The sequence below is a fragment of the Artemia franciscana genome, chromosome 4 (assembly GCF_032884065.1).
Source record: "Artemia franciscana chromosome 4, ASM3288406v1, whole genome shotgun sequence".
Lineage (NCBI taxonomy): Eukaryota > Metazoa > Arthropoda > Branchiopoda > Anostraca > Artemiidae > Artemia > Artemia franciscana.
Window position 1 is genome coordinate 36,475,447 of NC_088866.1, and position 24,807 is coordinate 36,500,253.

The window sequence follows — 24,807 nt, forward strand, 5'->3', positions numbered from 1 at the left end:
CACAACAAATTAACACGTAATACATAAACACAAAATAATAATAGGTAGATTGGTAGACATCTAATGTCTTAGAGCCACCTAGGTCATGGCTTCAAAAACAAAACAAAAATTCACAAAAAAAAACTATTTACACACATTCAGAAATACTTCTAGCACTCCCCCCTTACAAAAGTGTCTATGGGTCATTCCCAATTTAATATATTTTGCAATATTTTTATTGTCCCAAACTGAGGCCAACCACTCACTTGACCATTAACTACTAGAAAATAATTCTTTCCTTAAATCATGTAATTCATGACAAAGAGTCATAGAGAAAAGCAAATCCTTACCATTGTCTCCACACAAGGGGTATGAATAAGGGCCATCCTTTACCCTCACCATCCCTAATTACTTCCTCCTTTCTCCTAGTGCTAGAAAATGACCCCTCCCGGACACATTCCTATTGATTTGTTTTTCATATTTAAACCTGCTTTAAAATATATATCACGTCCCCAGATCTCCTTCCATTACCGATAAACCCCAAAGGACGCCAAGGCTGCAACTTCGCACTGCCATTTTCCAAATCTCTCGATGTTCAAGCACTCCCTTTACTGATTTTTCTACATTTTCTTCCTCTTTTCCTGTCCTCTTTCCTACATTCCAAACATCTGTTAGCCCACAAATATTTAAAATTGATCTTACCTGGTAAGCCCAAGCACTTTTATTTCTGTCCTGCAACACCTCCGGATAAGCTGCATTTACTAACCTATTATTTGGTAAACTTCTTATTATCCGCGATCCGTATGTAATTTTGATAGTTTTAAATTACAAATTTGTACTTTTATATTTCTTTGGTTAGAACATTTGTGTTTAATTACGCTGTAAACTTTTTTTTTCATATTTTTATTTTCTGAGGCAGTTTGACGTAAAGCGTCACAATTCAATGACTAAAAGACCAAATGCTATTCATAAAAGTTTTAAATCAATTTTTTTTTAACGTTAGCACTAAACTAAAATTTAATAGAATGAAATTTCTGTGAACAAAGTATTTGCGTTTAAATCAAAACACACTGTGTATGCATATTGTCAAGTCTCAAGAATAGACCATGGTACTAAGTTGAAATTAAATAAAAAAAGAACAAGTTTCTTAACTTCAAGTAAGGAGTGACATTAAAACTTAAAATGAACAGAAACTTTTCTGTATATGAAAGGGGTTGTCTCCTCTTCAACGCTTCGCTCTTTACGCTAAAGTTTAACTCTTTGTCGCAGATCTACTTTTTAAAACAATATAAAACTTTAGCGTTGACTAAGAGAAAACCCCTGACTAAGGCGTTGACTAAGAGAAAACCCCTTTCATATACAGAATAATTTCTGTTCGTTTTAAGTTTTAATGTCGCTCCTTTATTGCAGTTAAAAAACTTGTTTTTTTATTTAATTTCTGAACGTTTTTGAACTAATACATGTTTTAATTTTGGTTCGCCATACATGAATAATTGAAACGAAATTTTCTTATTAATTTTTTCGGGTAAATGGCTTTCTCATAGTTTTGATTGGACGGTAAAAAGAGGTGGGGGAGGAGACCTAGCCGCCCTCCGATTTTTGGTTACTTAAAAATACATCTAGAGGTTTTTTTTATGAACGTCTTTATTGGCAATAAATATACGTAACTTACGATTTAACTTACGTAACGAACTTCTATATTCGTATATATTTATCGCATATATGAGGGGGCTCTTCCCCTTGTGAATACCTCGCTGTTTACACTAAAGCTTAAATTTCGTCCCAGCTCTGTAATAATGACCCCTGAATCACAAAGGCCGTAGAATAAATAGTTGTAATTACTAAAAACAACTTTAGCATAAAGAGTAAGGTATTGTGGAGGAGACGAACCCTCTTATATGCGTAATATTTCCAGTTCGTTTTAAGTATTAATGCAGCTCCTTACTTCCAGTTGAAAACACATTTTTTATTTATTTTATCCATGATTTTTTTAATAATGCTACACTTCCTAATAACCATTAATATAGGTACACAATGGCCAAAGTTTGTAATTTGCAGCTCCTCCTCGGGACTCTGGGGGATTAAGTCGTCTCCAAAGACATAGTTATTTGGTTTTCCAACTATTCTGGATAAAATTGCTATCTAAAAGTTTTGATCTGGTGACTTTGGGAAGAATGAGCTTGGGAAGGGTCCTAGATGCCCTCTAATTTTTTGGCCACTTAAAAAGGACACTAGAACATTTAATCTCCGTTAGATTGAACCCTCCCGAGACATTTTAGGGCCACTGGGTCGACACGATCACCCCTGAGAAAAAAAAAAAAAAAACGCGCATCCGTGATCTGCCTTCTGGCACAAAAAAATCCACTATTTTGTAGATAGGATCTTGAAACTTCTACAGTAGAGTTCTCTGATACGCTGAATCTGATTAAGATTCTATGACTTTTAGGAATTATTTCTCCCTTCTAAAATACGGCGAATTTTCTCAGGCTCCTAACTTTTGATGGGTAAGACTAAAATTGACGAAGCTCATATTTTTAAAATCAGCTTTAAAATGCAATTCTTTTGACGTAACTATTGGTATCAAAATTCCATTTTTGAGAGTTTCGGTTTCAATTGAGCCGGGTCGCTCCTTACTACAGATCGTTATCACGAACTGTTTTATGTTTTATCGAGCAGAAAGAAATTATAGGGCTTGTTTTCCCTAGGTGGAAACGATAATAGTGTGTATTTTGGCATGACCTTTTTTTTTTGTAGACCTTATGGTAAAAAGCTCTTTTTGTTTAAATTGCGAGGTAATTGACTTTGTATACATGATTTAATATTGTTTTTGCTACGACTATGTCATTAAAAAAAAATTGATTCAATTGTTTACCAACGATCAGTGAAGCCTTTAAGTATTTTGTCAGATCAAGTTTCGTGTGTAGATTATTTTTGAAGCCTTATAAAATGTTATTCTTTCAAATCCCTGCAGGAACAAAAACTTTTGCAATAAATTACTAGTCTAGTCATTGAATTCTTGGAGTAGCATAGGTTCATCCTGATAAAAATTTTTTGGGTCTGAAAACAAATCTTCAAGGGAGTAAAAACTTTAAAATGGATCCTAAAAAGTATTGATTTATCGCCAACTTTAAAAAAATTTGGATTTTTCTATGTTTTTACCCCTCTAGGAGGAGGAGAGGGGAAAAATCTCAGCATAAGTGACTCACTATAATTATTGCTAAAACTCTACGCTAAAGTATTTACATATTTGCCCTTATTTTGTTAAAAAAATTGTATGCTTCAGGGGCACCTTAGATTTTTGTATATGCTTTCCTAGTGTTTCATATGAATCTTACTTAATCTTAAGGTCAGCTCCCACAACTCAAAAGGTGCCATGTAAAGGGTTTTGGTGAAGTGAGACTTTATATCTTCTACTGAGAAAAGCTGTACCGCTAGCACAGGAACAAGTGAGTACATTAGTTTGGAAAATTGAAGAAATGACAAGGGAGATGATCAAAAGGGCAATATTTGCACGCTACTAGTATTACTACAACCACTACCACTACCTCACTACTTCATTTAAGATTTGAGGGGAATTATGGACTAAATCAAAAGACGCTATGTGCATGCATATTCTCAAAATCGCGAATCTCAAGAATTGATTTGGGTATTAAGTTTGAACTTTCACAGAAAACTTAAAGGGGAAGATCATCCCACCAAAAGGCAATGTGTGCACACTACTGCTAATAATACAGTTTCTACTACATTTACTGCTAATACTGCTGCTATAGCAACTACCTGTAAGGCCAAGAGCGCTGAAATGCAAAATTCAAGAAGTATATGAACATACAATTCAATTCAATACGATTCATTTATTAACAAAAAAAATCACACACTGTAAACTATCTACACCCTAAGAGAGCACTGCCCGTAACGGATGACAGCATTCATTCAATCACCAAGAAAAGAAATATGTGGTAAGAAAAGAAAAGAAGAAGGGAAAAGAAAAGAAACGCAAATTAATAAAACAAAACATAGAGAACTATCGGTACAAGAAATTAGGATCTAATTCAATATTTTCCAATAAGAAGGTTTTAATCTTACTTTTGAACTCTGGTAGGCTATTAGTATTTCTCAAATTATTTGGCAAATAATTCCATATTTTCGGTCCGGTAAATTTGATTGAAAAACCAGATGACGTGAGACGTCTCGTTTCTGTAACTAGTTGCGATGCATGTCGAGTATCATGTTGGTGAATTTCATCATTCCTTCGAAAAGCCGACATAACGACTCAAGTGCGGTATTTGTGCTTACTTTATATAAAGTTTCGGCAATTTTTTTGCCGAATTTGAACTTGCTTTTATTCTGACTTATAATTTGAAGCCCAAATGCTTGTTCTATATAAAAGATATGACTGGAGTAGACTGAAATATAGGATCAGTAACATTTTATGGGGAAAAATAAATTTCAGTCTATGGAGAATACTAAAAGCTCTTGACAGCTTCATACAAAGAAATTTAATGTGGATACAGGTTATCAAAAGGACATATCAGCAATGACTAGTTGTATTAAGTTGAAACTTCCAAGATTTGATGAGAGGGATGTTCTACTAACCAAAAGGCAATATGTTAATACCACTGCTGCTGTTAGTAGTATTGCTATTCAATAATATTAATAGTAATATCAATGCTACTACTGTGACTACTATTATAAATATGTCTATTGGTATGAAGGTGAAATTTTCAAGAAATTTTGAGGGGGAAGGTGAACTGCACCGTAACACGCCTTCTACATGCAGATTGTCAAAAAAGTGTTACAACAATATCTAGGAACGGTTTGATTAGTGAAGTTGAAACTAACTGGGCTTGTTGTGAGGGATGTTGAACTAACCAAAAGAAAATATTTGGATCCTAATGCTACTGCTTCTACTCATATTCCTGCTACAGTTACTATTATTACTAGTTCTATTACCACTGCTGCTACTAAAGCTAAGGGTATTAACGGGAAAAATTTGGGATACACAGAAAATGTACGGAACTAATTCGAAAAGCACTATGCACAAACAGGTTGTCAAGCGGATGCATTAGAAATGCTTCAGGAATGGTCGATTGTATTGAGCTGAAACTTTCAGCGTGTGTTGAAGGGAATGTCGAAGAAACCGATGGTGCTAGGCGCATACTGCTACTAATGCTTCTACGGGTATTTTGTCTTTTGAATCTGTAGTTTATACTAACAGGAAAATAATAATGCTGCTTATCCCATATAGTTAATAGGTTTGATTTAGGACCTACAAGTGGATAAATTCTACACTATATAAACAGGGATCTTTTCTTAGATTTTCGATGAAGGGGGTCAAATATTACAAAAAGAATACCTGTTAAATTTTCAAAAACGTTCTTTTCGACACAAATTTTAGGAGCCTACTGTTTTCTGGAAGCTCGATCCCTTGATATACAAAACGATGTCGGTCTATTTTTGCCCACTATCTTCTCATAAAATAGTTCCCTCTGAAACTGCGAATCATTCATCCTTTTTTTTGTTCATTAGTAAATTGAATCTTTAAATCAAATGGCTCTTGAGCAACTCTCCCTTCTCCTATTCCTTTCGTATAGAAAACACAGGGGGTTAGTTTGGTAGGTTTACGAGTTTATTTGGTTTGAAAACAGCGAGGGTTATAATTTCTTATACAAAGAAACTTGTCAGAGGGTGATTCATATGTAATCTTAATCAAGTTCCTACAGGCTATTGTTACTTTACGTATCTACGTTTTATATAAATGTAAATAAAATTGAAAGTTTACCAAAAATACTTGGGAATGCAAGTGGTGATTCAGTAACTAAATCAGCCAATTCCTTAATGTTCACTAAACAGAATAGGGGGAAACAAGATACGGCATTAATTTTTTAATAGCATATGCTATCAACTCTCTGGTAAAAAGAAAAGAAAGTGCAGTTTTTTTGTCACTATTAAAGACGTTCTTATGTAAATTTGTGTAGAAGCCGCAGGAAGACAGGAAAATTATGTGTAAGCGCGCATCAGAATTATGAAGCAGGGGCGGTGAGTCATTTGGTAGGGGGGTGGGCAGTAGCCCCAATGAGCAGCCGAAAAGTACATTTACTCTCTTTGAGTGTTCAGAAAAGTATAGAATGCGTTTTTGAGGAGGATGAGGTAAAAATTGATAATCCGGGAATATCTCTTGATCTCCGGGAATATCTTTTATCTACGCCTTCATTGTTGGTGTTGGGAGGTTGGGGGTTAATAGTGCCCAATCCATTTCGAGAACCTTTTTCTACTTAGCATTAAATATTACATTCTTCATATGCCAACCGGTGCAGAGTTGGAAAATGCGAGGCGGGGCATAATAAGAAGATAATAAGTTACGTAGAATTTACATCCATATGAACAATATTACTCCTCTCCATCCACACCAAATTCTAGTGTAGATATATTAACTTTGCTACATTTTGTGGAAAGAACAACAAAACTGTTAATTGACATATTCAATTTTTTTCTAAAATTTTAGTTAAAATCCATCATTTTAATTCTTAAGCAGAAAAAACTGAAAAAATGTACCGTTGCTAGTCAATTTACAATTATCAATAAGTAAAATTTAACAGCAAAAAATCCGGGGTTACTGGGGCCGGAAACCCACCTCATGTTTTGGTTAGGCATGGGCATGATGTGAAAAAAGATAAGAAACTAAATAAAAACAAGGTTTTTTCTTCAGCCTAAAGTAATGAGCAACATTAAAACTTAGAAATAATAGAAGTTATTCCATATGTGAGGAGGTCTGGCCCCTCCTCAACCTCTAGTTCTTTATTCTGCAGTTTGACTCTTTTTTTCTTAACTCTTTAAGAGCAGATGCTGGAAAACAGGTACTGTTAGATTGGAACAAAAGGATATTTTAAAGTACTATAAAACTTTAACGTAACGATTGAGGGGTTTGAGGAGGGGGCAACCCTCTTCATACACGGAATGATTTCTGTTCGTTTTAAGTTCCAATGTTGCTCCTTATTTTTAGTTGGAAAACCTGTTTTTTAAATTTAATTATATATAGGTTATGGGTTTAACTTACTAGTAAAAGTTTATTGCCAAATGTATTTTACGAAATTAAAAAATAAAGCTTGGAGCCCCTCAAAATGGAGGTAGATCTGAATAGAAAGAATAGCAGTGGAATCGCAGTTGTCGGAAAATGGGGAATTATTCTACTCTCGGTTGACACATCATGCTGCATGCTGATGCAGAGATAAACGTCCCACAAGCAGTGTTGGCAATGTGTGAAATGCCATTAATTTCAGTCATAGTTCTTAGCAAATTTATATCAGTTCTTTTTTCGGAGCTGGGTAAAAGAATCGAAATAAGTGTTTCTATTTGAGAGTAATTCTCTATCTTGTGAAGAATACAACAAGTTTTGAACATCTCAAATCTGTTAATAACATTCGTTATGTCACATACAGACAAGCATGTCCTGCTCATGGCCTTGAATTCGACGATAAATACGTCATAATCGTATATTGTAACTAAAACAAAATCAATGTTTTTACAGGGAACTGCATTTTTATATACTAGATAATTTCGAAAAAGGACCTCCGCCAAGTCGTCTTCAGTGCTCAGAAAAAAAGAAGAAAAAAGCAAAACCTAACCATTTAAACCTCACAAAAGCATAATTAATACTAAATTAATTACAATGAATTACAATCTCGCACTTTAGCAGAAGAAAAATATTCTTTTTTTTTGCATGGTTAGCAATGATGTATCACCTTTTTTCTGTTTATTTTCCAAGGGGTAATCGATCGAGGGTAGAAAATTTAGAGATGTTTGTGTGAACGGAAAAATACCATGTGACATCGAAAAATGGCTCACTTTGTGCCATTTCAGGCTAATAGACTGAAAAGCACAGAAAGGGTACCATTGTTATCTTCATTTTCGAAGTGCTTAACCAGAAACCTAAGGTTTAGTGCTCTTTTTAAGTCAGGAAAAAAATCGAGGACAACTGGAATCCCTCCCATGCCCCTTTTCCCAAAGACATCCGATGAAAATTTAAAGAAAGCCATTCAATTCAACAGCAATAGCTCAAAAATGGGGATGTTCCTGATCCCCAATAGTTCCTGTGGAAAGGGCTGTAAGTTTCGCAATACGTCAGTTGTTCACGTATAGTATTTGTTATTAAATTTTATGCGGGCAAATTTCCAGTAGGAGAATTTTTGCAGAGGAAAATCTTATGGGGGAAATTTTTTTAAGGGGAATTTTACTCGAAGAGGGGGGGGGGGAAGAAGGTCTCCTGGTTTGATTAAAAAACGGTTAGAAATTAACTAAAAATCAAGGTTTTTCAACAGAAAGTCAGTAGCAACATTAAAACTTCTAACGAAAAAAAATTATTCCGAATTAAGGGGGTTGTTTTCTCTCGGCCTCTCTCCTTATGCTAAAGCTTGCCTTTTTGTCACAGTTTCTCAAAAAAGACTGCTCAAGCGCAAGAATGAATGAATTTGAAAGAGAAGTATTTTTAAATAGTATTAAGACTTTAGCATAAAGAGTAAGGGTTGAGGAGGTGGCAGCCCCCCCCTCATATAAAAAATAATTTCTGTTCATTTTAAGTGTTAATGCTCTTGATATTATTTTGAACGCACCTTTATAATAGATTTAATGAAACAGAACTCAGAACGTGTAAGCAGCGTTGAAACTTTACCAAAATGTTTACTTAGACTCGAGTATTCAAGGTCTGTATGCTGTCGTTTTGGTGTCAAATAATTTTTCTTTGACTCTACATGGTCTATTTTTCAAACTTTTCACTTGTCTGATGATTTCCATCTCTAAAATTCATACCTCTCAGAATGCCCTAGGCCTTATTATAACACTTTCCGTGCACTGTTCTTCGGGTAGAGTTACTTGTGGCTTACGGTAAATGACAAAAAATCTCAGACGCTTTGACATTTACAGATTACAACAAAAGTGATTTAAATTGAGATTTTCTGTATAAGAATCAATTCTTTCGGTTATTTAACGGCTATTGCTATGGTGCTGATTTTAATCATCTTGGTTATTAGCATTAAACGTTGGCTTTCTTTGTTTTTCTTTTTCTATATGTGTGTTAAGTATCTCCGCTAATCACTCCAGGTTCATCACTGCCCTACAATAATTTTTATGACCTAGGTCTTAGATATTGTTCTTAGCTGATAATGTTTAGATTTTTACTTATTTATCCCTAAAAGTCCATTTTTTCAATAATCTAACAGTTTCAATGTTTAGTGATTACCTTGAAATCATAAGATGAACTCGGGGCCTCTTGAAAGCTCTGAATAATGACAACGGATTTTTACCATATCCTGTTCAAACGTTTCCAAAATCAAACAATAGGTCTGATTGGGGAATTCCTAAAAGCACATGTTTTCTTTCTAGATTTGCAATCAGAATTCAAAGCAGTGCCACAAAGTATTCGATCAATTCAGGGAGAATCAATAACGATATACTGTGATCCTCCTAAGGGACAACCTGAGCCTCAAGTCAAGTGGAAAAAGAACGGGCAAATAATTAATTTTGAAAATGTCTCATCAAGGTAAGAGATGATTTCGTGGATAGATCACCGTGAATGTCAATAAAAGAATAGAATAATTTGTGTTATTTGACAGATCCTTTACGCAACTGAATTAAAAAAAAAATCTATTTGTTCAAATGTAAGTATGAACTGACGTTAGAACTTAAAATGCACAGAATTTATCCTATGTTATCTTTAACTATACATTTAGAAACAGCGATTGAACCACAGTTTCTGTATATTTTATCGTTTGATATATGGCCAGTCAAACAAGCCATTGAAGTGACCCAGCCATTTGAAGTGACTACGTCTTAGAGTCATACTGTGCCTTGGCTATTTTACTCTTCAAATTTTCACCCCATTTTACTTACTTTAATACAGATATTACCCTAGTAAGTATATCTATTCACTTGATCCAATTTTTTTGGTTACCTAGCCTTACCTCTTAATTTCCCTTCATTCCTAGTTGAAGCAAGGTAGCTTTCTGAACATTAATTTCCGAAGCTTTTTTGCATCCTAAACCCTCAAAGCCTCCAAAACCTCATTCATATTACATTTTTTTTTATCTGCGACACTAAAATTACCTATCTAATCTAAGACAAGGAGAATTTAATCTTACCACTTGATAAAATGTTCTCCCATTGCCTTTGTGGTCTTCCTTAGAACAAAAAACATCAACATAATCATGTACCTGGGGACTGGACAGAACCAGGCTTAATTCATGATTCCACACAAAACCAACTACTAGCCTCACTTCCTATCTTAACCACAGCAATAATGATCTCGTACATAGTACTCATCATTTTAATGCACTCCGCCAAAACTTTATCCGAAGATAAACGTCCAAGTGAAGGAAGAATAGAAGGTGAGTCCACCCCTTTATATTTGTCTTGAAAGTTGGACGTGCTAAGACACTTTCTGTATTCTATGAAATTGAAAATGAGGCTATTTAATAGCAGCTTCCTTTCTGCACTTCTCTACATTAGCGAATGCTGGAATTTTAATCAACAACATGAGACACGGAATCTTGCCTTCAAAAACAACTGCCTCCGGAGAAAATGACACACGATAGTCTGATTATGTCGCAAGCCAGATAGTCCGATGTATCTCAGGCCACCCCCTGGTTCCAGATGTCACTCGGCAACGAAGGTGGCAATCTTGAGCACGTGATCCGTATAAACAACCATAGGATCCCGAGACAGATCTTGGAATGAAAACCTCAGGGAATCTGCTGAAAAGGTCGATAAAAAAAACACTTTGCATCACAGTTATCAACGGGATCTGTTCAACATTCACACAATGATTCAACCTCAATGGGAAGATGCGCGGGGGGAGGCACACATGCGAGGTGGCTGGCGGTTTTTCGTGGATGCCCGAGGTGCTTCTGGTGGCACAGGAGGATCTAAGGTAAGGTAAGACGCTTTTGAAGTTTCAGCCACACCGCTTGCATTAAGGTTCCATGACTTGACCTTTAATCAATAGTGTGCGACTATTAATTAACTAGTTGATTTAATCCAAAAACCTGTCTGAAAAAACGAATGCAAGGACAGAACATGACAAAAACAACTACGACTTTAAAATTTTTAGCCTAATACGAGACAAGATGAAGAAATTTACAAACTAAAATTAAATCAAATAAGAATTCAAGAGCATGGGTCACCTGCAATTTTCCTCAAATAATTTCAAAACTGTGATATCTGGGCTGGTTATACTATTTTTGTTAACCATATCTTGAGTTGCGTGTTCATAATAGTGTATGGAACAGGTATTTGGCGAAACGGAAGAAGGTTAATCAGATTTTCTTGGCACTTTCTTCCTTTTTATTTTTCATTTTTTTTTTTTACTCTTTTAAAATTTGCCAATTTGGTCAATTATTAGCACATTTTTCACATCTTTCCCCTCAAGACTTCGCTCTAGATCCGCACTCTGGTCCCAATATTTTCAGCCAGTTGGTAAACGAAGACTTAAAAATAATTGGTCCAAATAAGGATAAGTCTCTTTATTAGGCAGTGAGAAAACGATAAAAAAAAACTAGATATTTTGATAACAAATACAGTAACCGTCATCGGCAGACATACCTGCTGATGTATATCTACTGATGATGGTCATTGTATATGTGATCGAAATATCGAGTATTTTATTATTTTTTCACTGTCTAATAAAAGGATTTGTCCCTATTTGAACGGTTTTTATTGTCATGGAAAGGCAATGTGATCTTCGGAAATACCCACAAGGGTTGAGTTGGCAAAATAGTGGTGCGAAGCTGCATACCGGCTCAATTTTGTTTATTTTATAAAAGGAATGGTGGAAATAAAGCCGTAAAATCAACGAGAAAAAATAGGTCTCAGTCAGTAAAACAATGAAGTAATTTTAATAGCAATATCATCCATATCAGTCGGTAAAAATTACCAGCCAGTCGGTGAAATTTTTTGGCTCCTCCCCCCAAGAAAATTGGCTAGTGACACCTCAGTCCTTGGAGCGAAATGAAAATCAGAAGAGCAGTAAAAGAAAACAAAATAATGAAAAATAAAGACAGCAGTTAAACGCTTCGCAAAATACAAGGCAAGCAGATAATACAAAAGAAACCAGAATTAAAACAAAAACAAAAATGAAGCAAGAATAACTTCAAAAGCGGTGACATACTATACATGATGCAGAATAATAACGATTAAACGATCTTACAAGAAATATATTAATAAAAAATATTGAAAAACCTTTCACAATTAAACGCACACAATACCGAACATAGGAAAAAGAAAAACACAATCATCAGTGCCAAAGAATGTGGGACCAATCATTTAAATTCCTATCTATTTTTCTATAACGTTTCACAATCCGTCTGGTAACGGCAACCTGTGGGTCAACAACCTTGAATTTCGCATCGACTGAATATCTATACCACAGGGGGCAGATGAAGCAAATACTTGGCAAAGCGAAAGAACATGAATTGGATTTTACTCTTGTCAGTTTTAGTTAGGAGTTCCCAGAAGGATGCGGTGTAGAGAATATGGGAAAGGGCAACAGCATTATATGACTTGCTAGAAGAGATCGGTTGAATCACAGTTTACGAGATGCAATGGAAGTGTAAGCTGCTGAGATTTGACATCTGATTTGTTCAAGAAGAAGTTTTCGGGTGTGTCGGATAGAAGAAGCAATGGGCAGACCTAGATAAATAAGGTGATCAATTGGCTGAAAAGAGCTAGTTCCGAGTGTGATGAAAGGGACAGGAGAATCTGTTTTCGGATTAAACAGGACAATATCAGGTTTGGTGGAGTTAAATTCAAGCCCGACATTCTGATATTCCACCTCAAAGATTCCAAAATTTTCAGTGATACGTTGAAGAGTTCGACTAAGGGTTAGGATGTCATCAGCATAGCATATCAAGGAAAGGTATACAAAGACATAATCAGCGACATTGGGCACATATCCTGTCCTTCCAGCATATAGTTATTAAAAAGATCGGTAGAGGTGATAGCTCCTTGACGGGCCCCTTTCTTGACTGGGATAAGTTGTCTACGTGGAATTGGGGACATGCCTTTATCTGGGGGTAGTTTTAGGCGTATACGTAGTCTTAAATATAAATCTCGGACAGAACGAATAATGGTCAGGTTTGATCCTCTTTTGCCAGCTTTCAGAAGCATCGCTGTATGGATAAAAAAGTCGAATGCACGTCTCACATCATATCCCCTCCAAAACAAGGCTTTCTCCAGACGACTCCGCATCAATCAGGGCATTTTCAATATGAGGATGATTTTCACCCAGGCTATTATTCCTTCTTTTTTTTTTGCATCGGAGATCCAACTCGTATCTCTAAAAAAGGGAAATAAGTTGTGGGCACACCCGGGAAACACAAGCGAAAAGGAGAAAAAAACCTCGCTTAAATCCAAACTGGTGTTTGGATAATAGTAGCTCAAAGAGCTTGCAAAGGGATGTAGCTACAGTAATAGGGCAGAATGATGTACAGTGGACTTCAGATTTTCCTTTTTTAGAGATAGGAGTCGGATCTCCGATGCAAAAAAAGAAGGAATAATAGCCTGGTTGAAAATCATCCACATAAGCAGGGACAGATGAGACGTAAGAAGTTTTTCCCTGTATTTCAAATGAAACGCACTAGCATGTTCAATACCAGATGAGCGTTTCCATTTTCATTTTTGGAAGGTATCTCCGACAGAATGGGTATTGACCACAAAATTTTCATCGGGTTGAGTACCCAGAAACTGATCCAGAGCTACTCGATCTTGTTTCGCACGGGCAGAATAGCTATTAATAAGACGTAGTAGGACGCGCAAACTCTTTCCGTATAGAAAACCAAAAACTTTGCTTGTCCACATGAAGTAAAAAGACCTGGATTTGTGGACCATCCAGGGACAATTCCTTTGAAGATATGTTGCATGGGAACAGCTTATTTTTCGGCAAAAGGGAGGGTATGACATATTTCAGCACAATATATATCAAGACAAATAAGGACCTCATTCTTAGGCAATTGGAGTGACTTTTGGAGGAGGTGAAATGGGACATTAATTTTACTTAGAGTCAAGTCGACGGACTCGATTAATTGAATTTGGTCAATTTTTGACCAATCACGACAATACCGCCCCGCTGAGGAATCACGTACTAGTGGACCACTTCAAGAATCCGAAATTGGCACACCGATAGAGAAAGTTGTAGGTAAATGGTCAGAGAGCTGACAATCAAATATAACATTAACCATATCGGCGGTTAGTATATATAATATATACTATATTATATATACTATATATTATATTGTTATATATATATATATATATATATATATATATATATATATATATATATATATATATATATATATATATATATATATATATATATATATATATATATATATATATATATATATATATATTGAATTTGGTCAATTTTTGACCAATCACGACGATACTTCCCCGCTGAGGAATCACGTACTAGTGGACTACTTCAAGAATCCGAAATTGGCACACCGATAGAGAAAGTTATAAGTAAATGGTCAGAAAGCTGACAATCATATATAACATTAACCATATTGGCGGTTAGTATATATAATATATACTATATTATATATACTATATACATATATATATATATATATATATATATATATATATATATATATATATATATATATATATATATATATATATATATATATATATATATATATTGGATTACTCATGACGATATGCTGTTCAGGCTGTTCCAAGTTTTTGTTTCCATGATTAGAGAAAATCTAAAATCAAAACATATTATTTAAATTTTTCAAGTTTCTGAGTTGAACTCTTTATTTTTTCCAGTTCCGTACAGAAATAGGCTTCACTTCTAGCTTTATTTATCTCTACAATCAGCCTAAGCATGTCTTTTATACCGGGAAACTTCACATATAGTTTGTTAATTTAAAATTGTTACAAATGGTTATAACTTATCTCGTCCCCATATTTTAATTTTTCTTACGAACGAGAGCCCCAAGGATCGCTTCTAAATGATAGTAGGGGTTTCTTTTTCTTTGTTCATTTCCTTCCCTGTTCCTCTTTGATGCAGTCAGCCGATGGTAAACGGTGTTTGAGTCTATTGGGCACCCAATAAAATTATTGAGCCATTTCATGAAATGCAACTTAGGTGATTGTAATTTAAAATGCTAGGATGTGTTTCAATTTTAGACCCACTAATGCCCACTGACAAGCACGTGGACATTTTCTAAGTTACCAACTTCTATATGTTGACTCCATTAATCTATCTCTCTATCTTATATCTATCAAATGAGAAAAGACGTTTTTTAAGGCACACTTCTTGAAAGATTCTCAGGGAACAATATTGACAGTGATATTTTTTTATTGTTCTGGAGAACACTTTCAGCAGTTTGGGAGTATCCAGTGTACCTCTTCTGCATAGTGCAACATTCACTGATACGTTGGGCATTGATTTTTGTTAGGATTGCTTACTTTTAAAATCGAAAGAATAGGCTGAAACTGTATTCCTCTAAAAGTGAAGAAATGATATAAACATGAAATAATCTATAATTTAAAATAATTGGAAACTGATGAGCGAGATTTGGCACTTAAAGTAGGCTCAGTTGGACCTACAAGTCAATAGCATGACTGACAGTGCAGCACCACTCAGCAGAATTTGCAAAAAAAAACACACAAAAAAACAAGATATCTAGGGCTTGTTTAATTTGTAGAACATGGTCTAGGATAGTTTTAAAAAACAAACAAAAAAACAAAAACAAAGCATAGATATGCCCAGATTGCCCCTTTTGCTGAAGTGGTTCTTCTTGCCTTTGGTCCATTTGAAAGAAGATTACAGATAAAATAAAAATTTTAATATCTTAAAGCTGACTTAACGGTTTTGTTTAGTGATGCTAGTTGGTTCTGGGAATTGTTTGATGGAGATAATATTTAATTTAATGTCTTTTTACTCCACACGCCTCAAATTTAGAAAGCGAAATATAAAATACGTGTATTTTCAAAGCTGAAAAAAGCTCTTGTAAGCTGAATGAGTGGTAGTACACCTTGACCGCCCAAGTGGGATTAGGCATTGCAGAACTGCCAGGTCGTGGGAATAACAAGAAACCTGCTCAAGACCCCTTGAGGGTTGTCACTACAATCGCTAAGGGTATGTAGAGGGTAATTAGTTGTGCCTTATATCATAAGCAATGCAGTCTTTGAAGAATTCTTATATGTTGGAAAGTGCTAACCACCCATTAGTGATTATCTAGTGGCATTAGATCGATTAGCAAATGCTTGTATTATCCAGTAATCGTACTGTGGCTTCATGCATGGCAAAAGTTTTAATCTTTCAATATTCTTTCTAAAAGTCAAAAATTAGCTGTTGATATTGCTAATTAGTTAACCAGATTTTAATGATTGTCAAGTGTCAAACAGTTCACTATAGTTTCTTGTTGTAACGTCAAATGATTCAAGGCAATCAAAATGTTCAGATTCGTCAGTCTTGACTAAGCCTTAAGCATCTTAGGAAATAAATATACATATTTTTCATCTGAATAACCTAAAATATTTTCCACAACAAGCTGCTTTGGGACTTACAGTTCATTCGTGGTTAAGTAGTACAATAAATAGAAAGACACTTTGTATTGCCAGGATATGGCAATGGCCTTAACCTGGCTTGGGAACGGCGTGGGAGTTCAAGTTCAAACTTTTGGCTTTATTGTTGAGCGGGAATGTGGGAGCGATTTTAACTTTATTGAGGGGGCATATAAGGTATAAATATATTTTGTGTTAATCTGCCTAAGAGTTTATGCAACTTCAAGCTCCTGAGGGACTAATACATGTGGAAGTAGTGATGTAAGTCAAAAGACAATGCATTTACCAAGTTGAACAAAATAGAGTATCTACCATAGCTTATGAGTGTGTGGATTTGACCGTATGGTAATCATGAAAAACAAACATATAATTAAATAACCAAAACAACAAGAAATAAGCGATTTAAACTGATGAAAACTGTTTATAAGGAACCATTTTTCGGGGCATTTGTTAAAAATTCATTATTGAAATAATCCAAAAAAGAGAATATGAAAAACTGATGTGAGACAGGGACTGAAAATTACTATCACCAGCTGCACTAGAAATTAAAAAAAAAAAGAATCTTAAAACAAGCTGCATTAAAATTTAGATATCTCAAAGTAGACGTTAGTTAGGTAATCAGTAAATATTGTTTTATGAGGTTCTATAAGGCCTTAAAGTTCAACTCATAATTGACATTACATGAATTAAAAAAGCAAATTATAACTACACAAAAGCGATATTGGTATATTTAACTGGATTCAATAATAACTACTACTACTACTACTAATAACTCACTGCAGCACCAAGCCGTGCCTGAGGCCAACACAGCTACGCACGCTCCTCCTCCAACCTAATCTATTTAAAGCCTCCCTCTTTACACCCTCCCAGGAAGTTCCCATTTCCTTTTAATCCTTATTTATGACATCCTCCCAACCCAGACAAGGATGACCTGCTTTCCGTGTAGCCCCAGACGGTTGGCCAAAAAGGACAATCTTCGGTAATATGTCATCCTTCATCCGTAGAACGTGGCCTAGCCATCTCAACCTTTCTTTCATTATAGCCCCAGAAAGCGGGATTGAACCACACTTTTCGTACAACCTACTGTTTGAAATACGGTCAGTCAGCCGGGTACCCAGAACAATCCGTAGGCAATTTCTCTGGAAAACATCTAGTAAATTTTCATCTGCTTTTCGGAGTGTCCATGCTTCAGAGCCATATTTGACCACTGTCATCACTGTAGCTTCCAATATTCTAATCTTGGTTTGTAGGCTTATCTTTCTATTCTTCCAAACTTTTTTTAACTGTGAAAAAACGTTAGACAAGTTATGTCTAACGTTACAAACTTAACCTACAAAATTATGTAGGTGCATTCCTTTTGGTTCAAATAAAAAAAAAAACAATATTTAAGTAAGAACTTTTATAATTCCAGACCGGAAATTCAATTTTATTTTAGAAAAGAAAATAAGAAAAACTGACATAAGTATTCGTATTAATGCCAAAAGAAACAGTTTAAGAAGGATGCAATCGAATAATAGCAGAAGGGCTCTACACATTTTATGAGATCTAGCTTTTACATAAAAATTTTTATGAATGTCCTGCCTAAAGCGCAAACATTTTATTTTTAAAATGGCACACAAAAAAATCTTTTAGGTACTGGGTAGATCAATTTGGCTTGCACATTGACTATACTGAAACTCACGACTCTGGAAGATACCAATGCATAGCTTTCAATGTTGCTGGTTCAAGGGAAACATCTTCTGCTGTTCTCACAGTTCATAGTAAGTGAAAGCTGACTAAGTTTTTTTGTAGTAGTTGAACGATTGATTAATGAATTGCAGCACGAACTTAAGCTGCTTTCTCTTTGGCACTACAATTTTGGTGTCCATGTTGCCAAATTGACAGTTAAAATTTTATTTTAATGAGTGTGTTGATGGTAATTCGAAATAAAATATATTCATAGATATTTCCTGGATTTTGTAAGAAGAAAATCTAAGAATTAGATAAGGTGTTTCATTTCACACGCAACTGTGCTCTTAGAAATTTTGAAGTTTCAGTTTTCTTTTATGTATTGAATGCCACTATTATCTTACTCAAATCCCAGCTGTGAAAACGATTCTATTGTATTTAATGAACGTAATCTGTTTGAGTTTTGTATTAGTGCTAAGTATGTAACCATATCTTAGATGTGGTATTTCATGTGCTAACCAAAAAGCTCTTCAAAACCAAACTAATTCTACATCAATTTACAGCTCTATGTTATCAGCATTGACAAGTCACGGGACTTGCCATTTGATATTTAATTAATATTAATTTTCTCTAATATTAATATTCTAATAATTAATAATCTAATATTAATATTAATAATTTAATAATCTAATATTAATTTATATAAATAATTAATTTTCTTTAATATTTCTCCTAACTGCTGTATAGATTGCCATTTTTTGTTGTTTTACTAGCTGTAACCCCACTCCCCCAAGGCATTGTTGGTTCTTCCATACGCCAAAGAATTATTTTTTTTATACTTTTGAGATTTGATATAGATAATTGTGTTTTCTAATTTAATTTAAATTGTTAATTGTTTTTAAAATGTGAGTAAATTTCCGAGTGTAACTAATAATGAAAATTTCTCTTTACTTTTTGTCAACCACTTTCAATTATGTTACTTGTACAACAGTTGTATGATCTTAAATTAAAAGTCCATTAGAGAGCGCACCAATTTTCCTAGAAGCAACAGAAAAAATCAGGTGAGGAAAAACCAGCAGTCAACTTTCATCTCTTGAGAAATTATTCCTTTCAGCTCTAAATTGGGATGGGGTTCCATATAAACTTACGAGGGGAAGGTAATAGGAAAAGACTTCCCTTGTGAATAAAGGATTTTTGAAGGAAGGCGTTAAGAAAGGAGTATGTTCGTTCCACCATTGGTGATTTAAGACATTCATAGGGCACCAAGGAGATTTTTATTTAATTGGAGTCTAAGTAAGAAAAAAAATAAACAAAAAGACAAGAACATTCTTTAGATGACATGAGATAATATTGTTTTGAAGTTTCTGTACTTTTAAGAATAGCAGCAATGAAAAGACAAATGTGTGTTGAAAATCTGGAGATCCTTTATGTTCAAAGAAAGAACATTTTAAAGAACACGTTTTTTTAACGGAAAGCAAGGAGCGGCATTAAAACTTAAAACGGACAGAAATTACTTCGTATATGAAAGGGACTGCTTCCTCATCAACGCCCCCCTCTTTACGCTAAAGTTTGACTTTCTCTTAACTCTACTTTATAAAACAGTAAAAAACTCCGCAGATGAATAATTAAAACGAAATTTGCATATTTATTTTTTTGGCTAAATGGCTTTCTCGTTGTTTTGATCGAATGATTTTGAGAAAAAAAGGAGCGGGGGAGGAGGTCTAGTTTCCCTCCGATTTTTTGGTTACTTAAAAAGGCAACTATAACTTTTAATTTTTTACGAATGCTTTCATTATTAAAAGATATACGTAACTTACAAATTAGCTTACGTAACAACTTTCTGTATTCTCATGTTGTTATTACGTACATGAGGGGGTTCACCCCCTCGTCAGTACCTCGCTCTTTACACTAAAGCTTAAATTTTGTCCCAATTTCTTGAGAATGACCCCTGAATCACAAAAGCCGTAGAATAAATAGTTGAAATTAGTAAAAATACTTTAGCGTGAAGAGCGGTGTATTGAGGGGGTAACCCCATTATATGTGTAATAATTTCTGTTCGTTTTAGGTTTTAATGCATCTCCTTACTCTCAGTTGAATAAACTTTTATCATATTTATTTTTTCATTGTTTTTTTTAAATAATGCTAGAAAATCCTGCGCTCCCTTCATGAAAATTTTCTCCCCCCATGACAAATTCCTCCAAGGAAAAGTCCCCAACATATCCTCCTCTTCTCTACCCCCCCCAAACCTAAAATTCCCCCTGAAAACGTTTGTACACTTCCAAATAACCATTACTATACGTAAGCACTGGTCAAAGTTTGTAACTTGTAGCACCTCCCACGGGGACTGTGGGGGAGTAAGTCGTCCCCAAAGACAAAGTTATAAGGTTTTTCGACTACGCTGAATAAAATGGCTATCTTAGAATTTTGATCTGGTAATTTTGGGAAAATAATTAGCGTGGGAAGGGGCCTAGGTGCCCTCCAATTTTTTCGGTCACTTAAAAAGGGCGCTAGAACTTTTCATTTCCTTTAGAATGAGCCCTCTCGCAAGATTCTAGGACCACTGGGTCGATACGATCACCCCTGGAAAAAACAAAAACAAAACAAAAAACAAATAAACATGCATCCGTGATCTGCCTTCTGGCAAAAAATACAAAATTCCACATTTTTGTAAATAGGAGCTTGAAACTTTTACAATAGGGTTCTCTGACACGCTGAATCTGATGGTTGTTTCCCCCTATTTTCTTAAAAAAGGCAAATTTTCTCAGGCTCGTAACTTTTGATGGGTGAAACTAAACTTGATGAGACTTATATATTTAAATTAAAATTAAAATACGATTCTTTTGATGTAGCCATTAGTATAAAAATTCAATTTTTTTTAGTTTTGGTTACTATTGAGCCGGGTCGCTCCTTACTACAGTTCGTTACCACCAACTGTTTGATAACCTGTAGGAAATAGCTTACAATACAAGTTTCAGTTTCATAGATTTTTTTTTATATTGATATTTGTTATTTGAAGGAAAGCTTTATCTTTTTCGTGTCAAACGAATTAGTTTTGGCAGTAAAATATAAATTGATTTTGATTTTGGTTTTAAAACGAGTTTTCATTCATTTGCACATTTTTCGCTAAATGTCAAATCGTGAATATTTATTGCATTCATACTGATATAAAACCCGCATCTTTTCAAGCCTCTTTTCAGATATTAGAAGGTTTTTCTTCTGATTTTCAAATTTAACAGGACGTTGCCTGGTGTTTGAAACACAATTCTGTTTAACTTCCTAAAGGATCTACATTTTAAACTTTATGCTATAAATGGTGAGCAAATACGCAACTCGAAAATAAACGCTAGGTACAGTATTGAGGGAGGGTACCTTCAAACCCAAAACCGATTATGTGCATAGGAAAAGAAGATAGAGTAACTTTTCAGTGAAAGAATTTTCTTATGAATCCAGCCTACCCGAAAAGATATTGCGAATTTACCCTAAACGGAAGGTTAATGTTGGGTCTGTTCAATTAGATTCATCTATTAGGCGGACATAAATTGTGGTTTCTGTTATTTTAGGGAAAATACTACGGGAAAGATGCGTGTTCTATCATTTTCTGTCACCGTACTATGATTTCACCCCGCTGAGTATCAAAATGCAATCAATTATAAATTCTGAGATAGCCCATCAGTTTGAAAGTTTCAAAACATACATTAAGCTTCCCATTTGCGGAGAAAGTAATGCTAAACGGTTGCGCATTCGTTTCTGGAATGTCAGGTAGCCCATATAAGTAAATGAACTTCAAACTGAAAAACCTTCTGATGTACGCCTAGAGGAGGATACTCAATCCTTTTCTATGAGCATGACTTGATTATTTTTTGAACACTTTCTTTACTTAAACTATTGCTCGTTTATTTTGAATAAGGAGCACTTTTAGTTTTAAACTTGCTTAGTTCTGATATAGAGTTTTACTCCTTGATATTTAAATTAACGACGGGAAAGAAGAAGCCTCCTGGTGTACGCCTAGTGGACGTGATCTCGACCAAAAGGGGTTATCTGGTATCAGATACTATAGTTGTCAGCAAGAATATCACGTTGGGAGAGGGGGGGGAGGTGCTCCTCACCCAATTTTTTCAGTCAGTTGTATAAAACATTTGAATCAGTAAAAAGGTGGCGCGAGGCACTACTATTTTACAGGTGCAATTCTTGTTGTATTAAGGTAAATAGACTGATGGAAATATGTGACTTAAAATAAATGAATGAAAACCAGTCTTAGTCGGTAAAGAACAATAACGAAGTAATTTGAAAAGCAATATCACCCAAACTCGTACTTCTTAGTCCCAGTCTATTATCTCTGTCAACTTCCATCACTTACGCAAGCCTTATCTATTTTCTACCAGCAGTTGTACAATAAATTCACCCATAAGAAAGCTAACCCCTCACAAATGCATAAAAACTACTAAATAAATGTTCATAATAATCGTCCATTGTATTTGGACAACATGTAGGTTTAGAAGCTAATGCACCGCCGCACAGAAGTACAGTCTCTTAAGGCAGGACGGGCTCTCAAGGAATCTTCCTATACCTCCCATGTTAAACGTTCGGAGTTTGCCTGACGTTCCTGAATTAATTATTTCGGTGGTTTTTATTTTAACAGATATAAAAAAATCTGGAGAATATTTTGATCTAATCAAATCTTAAAGTCGACAATTATTTTTTTTATAATTGTCTAACCTATTTCAGGTTTGTATTCTAAATTGCTACACTTGACACTGTTGTTGTGGGGTATAAGAAAATAGAGCAAAAAATATTCTATTCAACAATTAGACACTTACTTCTATAATATATACTTGCTGGCTGCAGTCCCTTCAAATAATTTACATATTTGTTTTCCAAAGTAAAAAATTCCCCTCAAAAGACTAGATGCATCTGTAATGGGAGCGCTTGAAAATGCATAAATTAGACCAAGGGACTAACCACTCGGATTGTTCTTGAGCGATTCAGTGAAGTATTAGTTAGTTGTAACCGGTTTAAACAGAGTCTGGAGAATAAGTAGCGTGCAGACACCAAACTGCCGATTAATAAATATATATATAAAAAAAATTATATTGTATAAATAATTACAAGAAGAATTGCTACAGATATCCTGCGCCTAATCATAATTTTGAATGAGAAACCCCCTTAAGTTCAACTTTCTCATGTGTGTTTAGTTGAAGCGACGAAGAAAACTGATAACTTTGTCTTTGACCGAGTTGCCGCCTCAGAAGAAGAATTGACTAGGGATTAAAATACTTGGACTTCCGCTAGGCCTTAAACTAGGAGGCTATATGAATAATGTTTCAATCTTCTTCAAACGAACAGCTATTCTGAAATTTTCATTAAATTTTCTACTAAGGCCAGTCTCATTATTTTGCGAAATAAAAGGAAAGAAACGGGTAGCCTATTTTACGTGGAGCGAACTGTTTTTTTTTTGTATATATAAGAGGGCACTATAACTTCCATTTTCATTCGAATTTCTATTCGATTTCCCTGACCAGTGTTTTGCAACACTGACTGGACCTGATAGTCCCGGTAAAAAAAACATAAAAAAAAACAAATACACATCTGTAATTAGCATTTGAGGGAAAAAAACATTATTTCAATCGTTTTAGGGATATTTAAAAACTTTTATTCTAGAAACGAGGATATTTAAAACTTTTGTTCTAGAAATGACGAGGGGCTTTTTGCCTTCCAACCACTTTTAACATGCCCTGAAAGTTTCAACTTAATGCTCTCTGACCTCCCTGAGATACGGCTGACCCTCCTGTTTGACAATTTGCATGCATATAGTGTTTATTGATTTTGTTCAGTATCCACCTCAACGTTTTTTAAAAGCAGTCGTAAGTAGTCGCAATCGCAAGTAGTCATAACTGAAGTCGCAAGTAGTCACAGTTGGCAGTAGTTACCATCGCAAGTAATCTTTGTCTCTGTTGCAAGTAGTTACAGTAGCAATCACAAGTAGCCACTGTCGCAGGTGGCCACAGTTATAGTCACAGTAGTAGGGGGGCAGTAGTGGCCCTGAAACTTTGGAGTTAATACTCGTAACCTTTCCTAATGTATTTGAGATACATTTTTTTTATAATCTGCATGCGCGTTGTGTCATCTGATTTAGTTCAACATTTCCCATAATTTCACCTAGATACCCTTATCCTATTTGGACGAACCTAGGATCAAGGAACGCCTCTTTCTAATGATAAATTCTGCATGTACAAAAATGGAGAGATTGCATAATTTACACTTCTTGCCTCGAGGGTTATGGGGCTCATGGCATCCTCTGAGATATAAATGTTAGGACTTTTGACTATTTGAACAGTATGGCTTTTCAAATTTTCCCTCAGTTTTGAGGGGAGAATATAAAAAGGGGTCTGGTTGCCCTATAATCACTCTTTAACACCATCTTTAATATTCTGTGAAAGTTTCAACTTATAGCCTAAGCCGTTTCTTATGTATTTCTGACACGCTGTTTTGACAAGCATCCTGAATATACTTTTTTTTTGTTCGTCACCCCTCAGCGTTTTCTGGAAGTTTTACCTTAATGTCTCTATCCTTTTTGGACACCCAGGATCAAGCATG

The 24,807-nt window shown here is 34.9% G+C and overlaps 1 protein-coding gene across 1 annotated transcript in view; it reads left to right on the forward strand.

The window, feature by feature from the left end:
* Window positions 1–24,807, forward strand: part of LOC136026371 (roundabout homolog 2-like) — a 232,894-nt gene that overhangs the window by 46,566 nt on the left and 161,521 nt on the right. Inside the window, exons 4-5 of the mRNA XM_065702916.1 lie at window positions 9,355–9,511; window positions 18,178–18,305. Of these exons, the coding sequence (XP_065558988.1) occupies window positions 9,355–9,511; window positions 18,178–18,305 (285 nt within the window). The remainder of the gene's footprint in view (window positions 1–9,354; window positions 9,512–18,177; window positions 18,306–24,807) is intronic.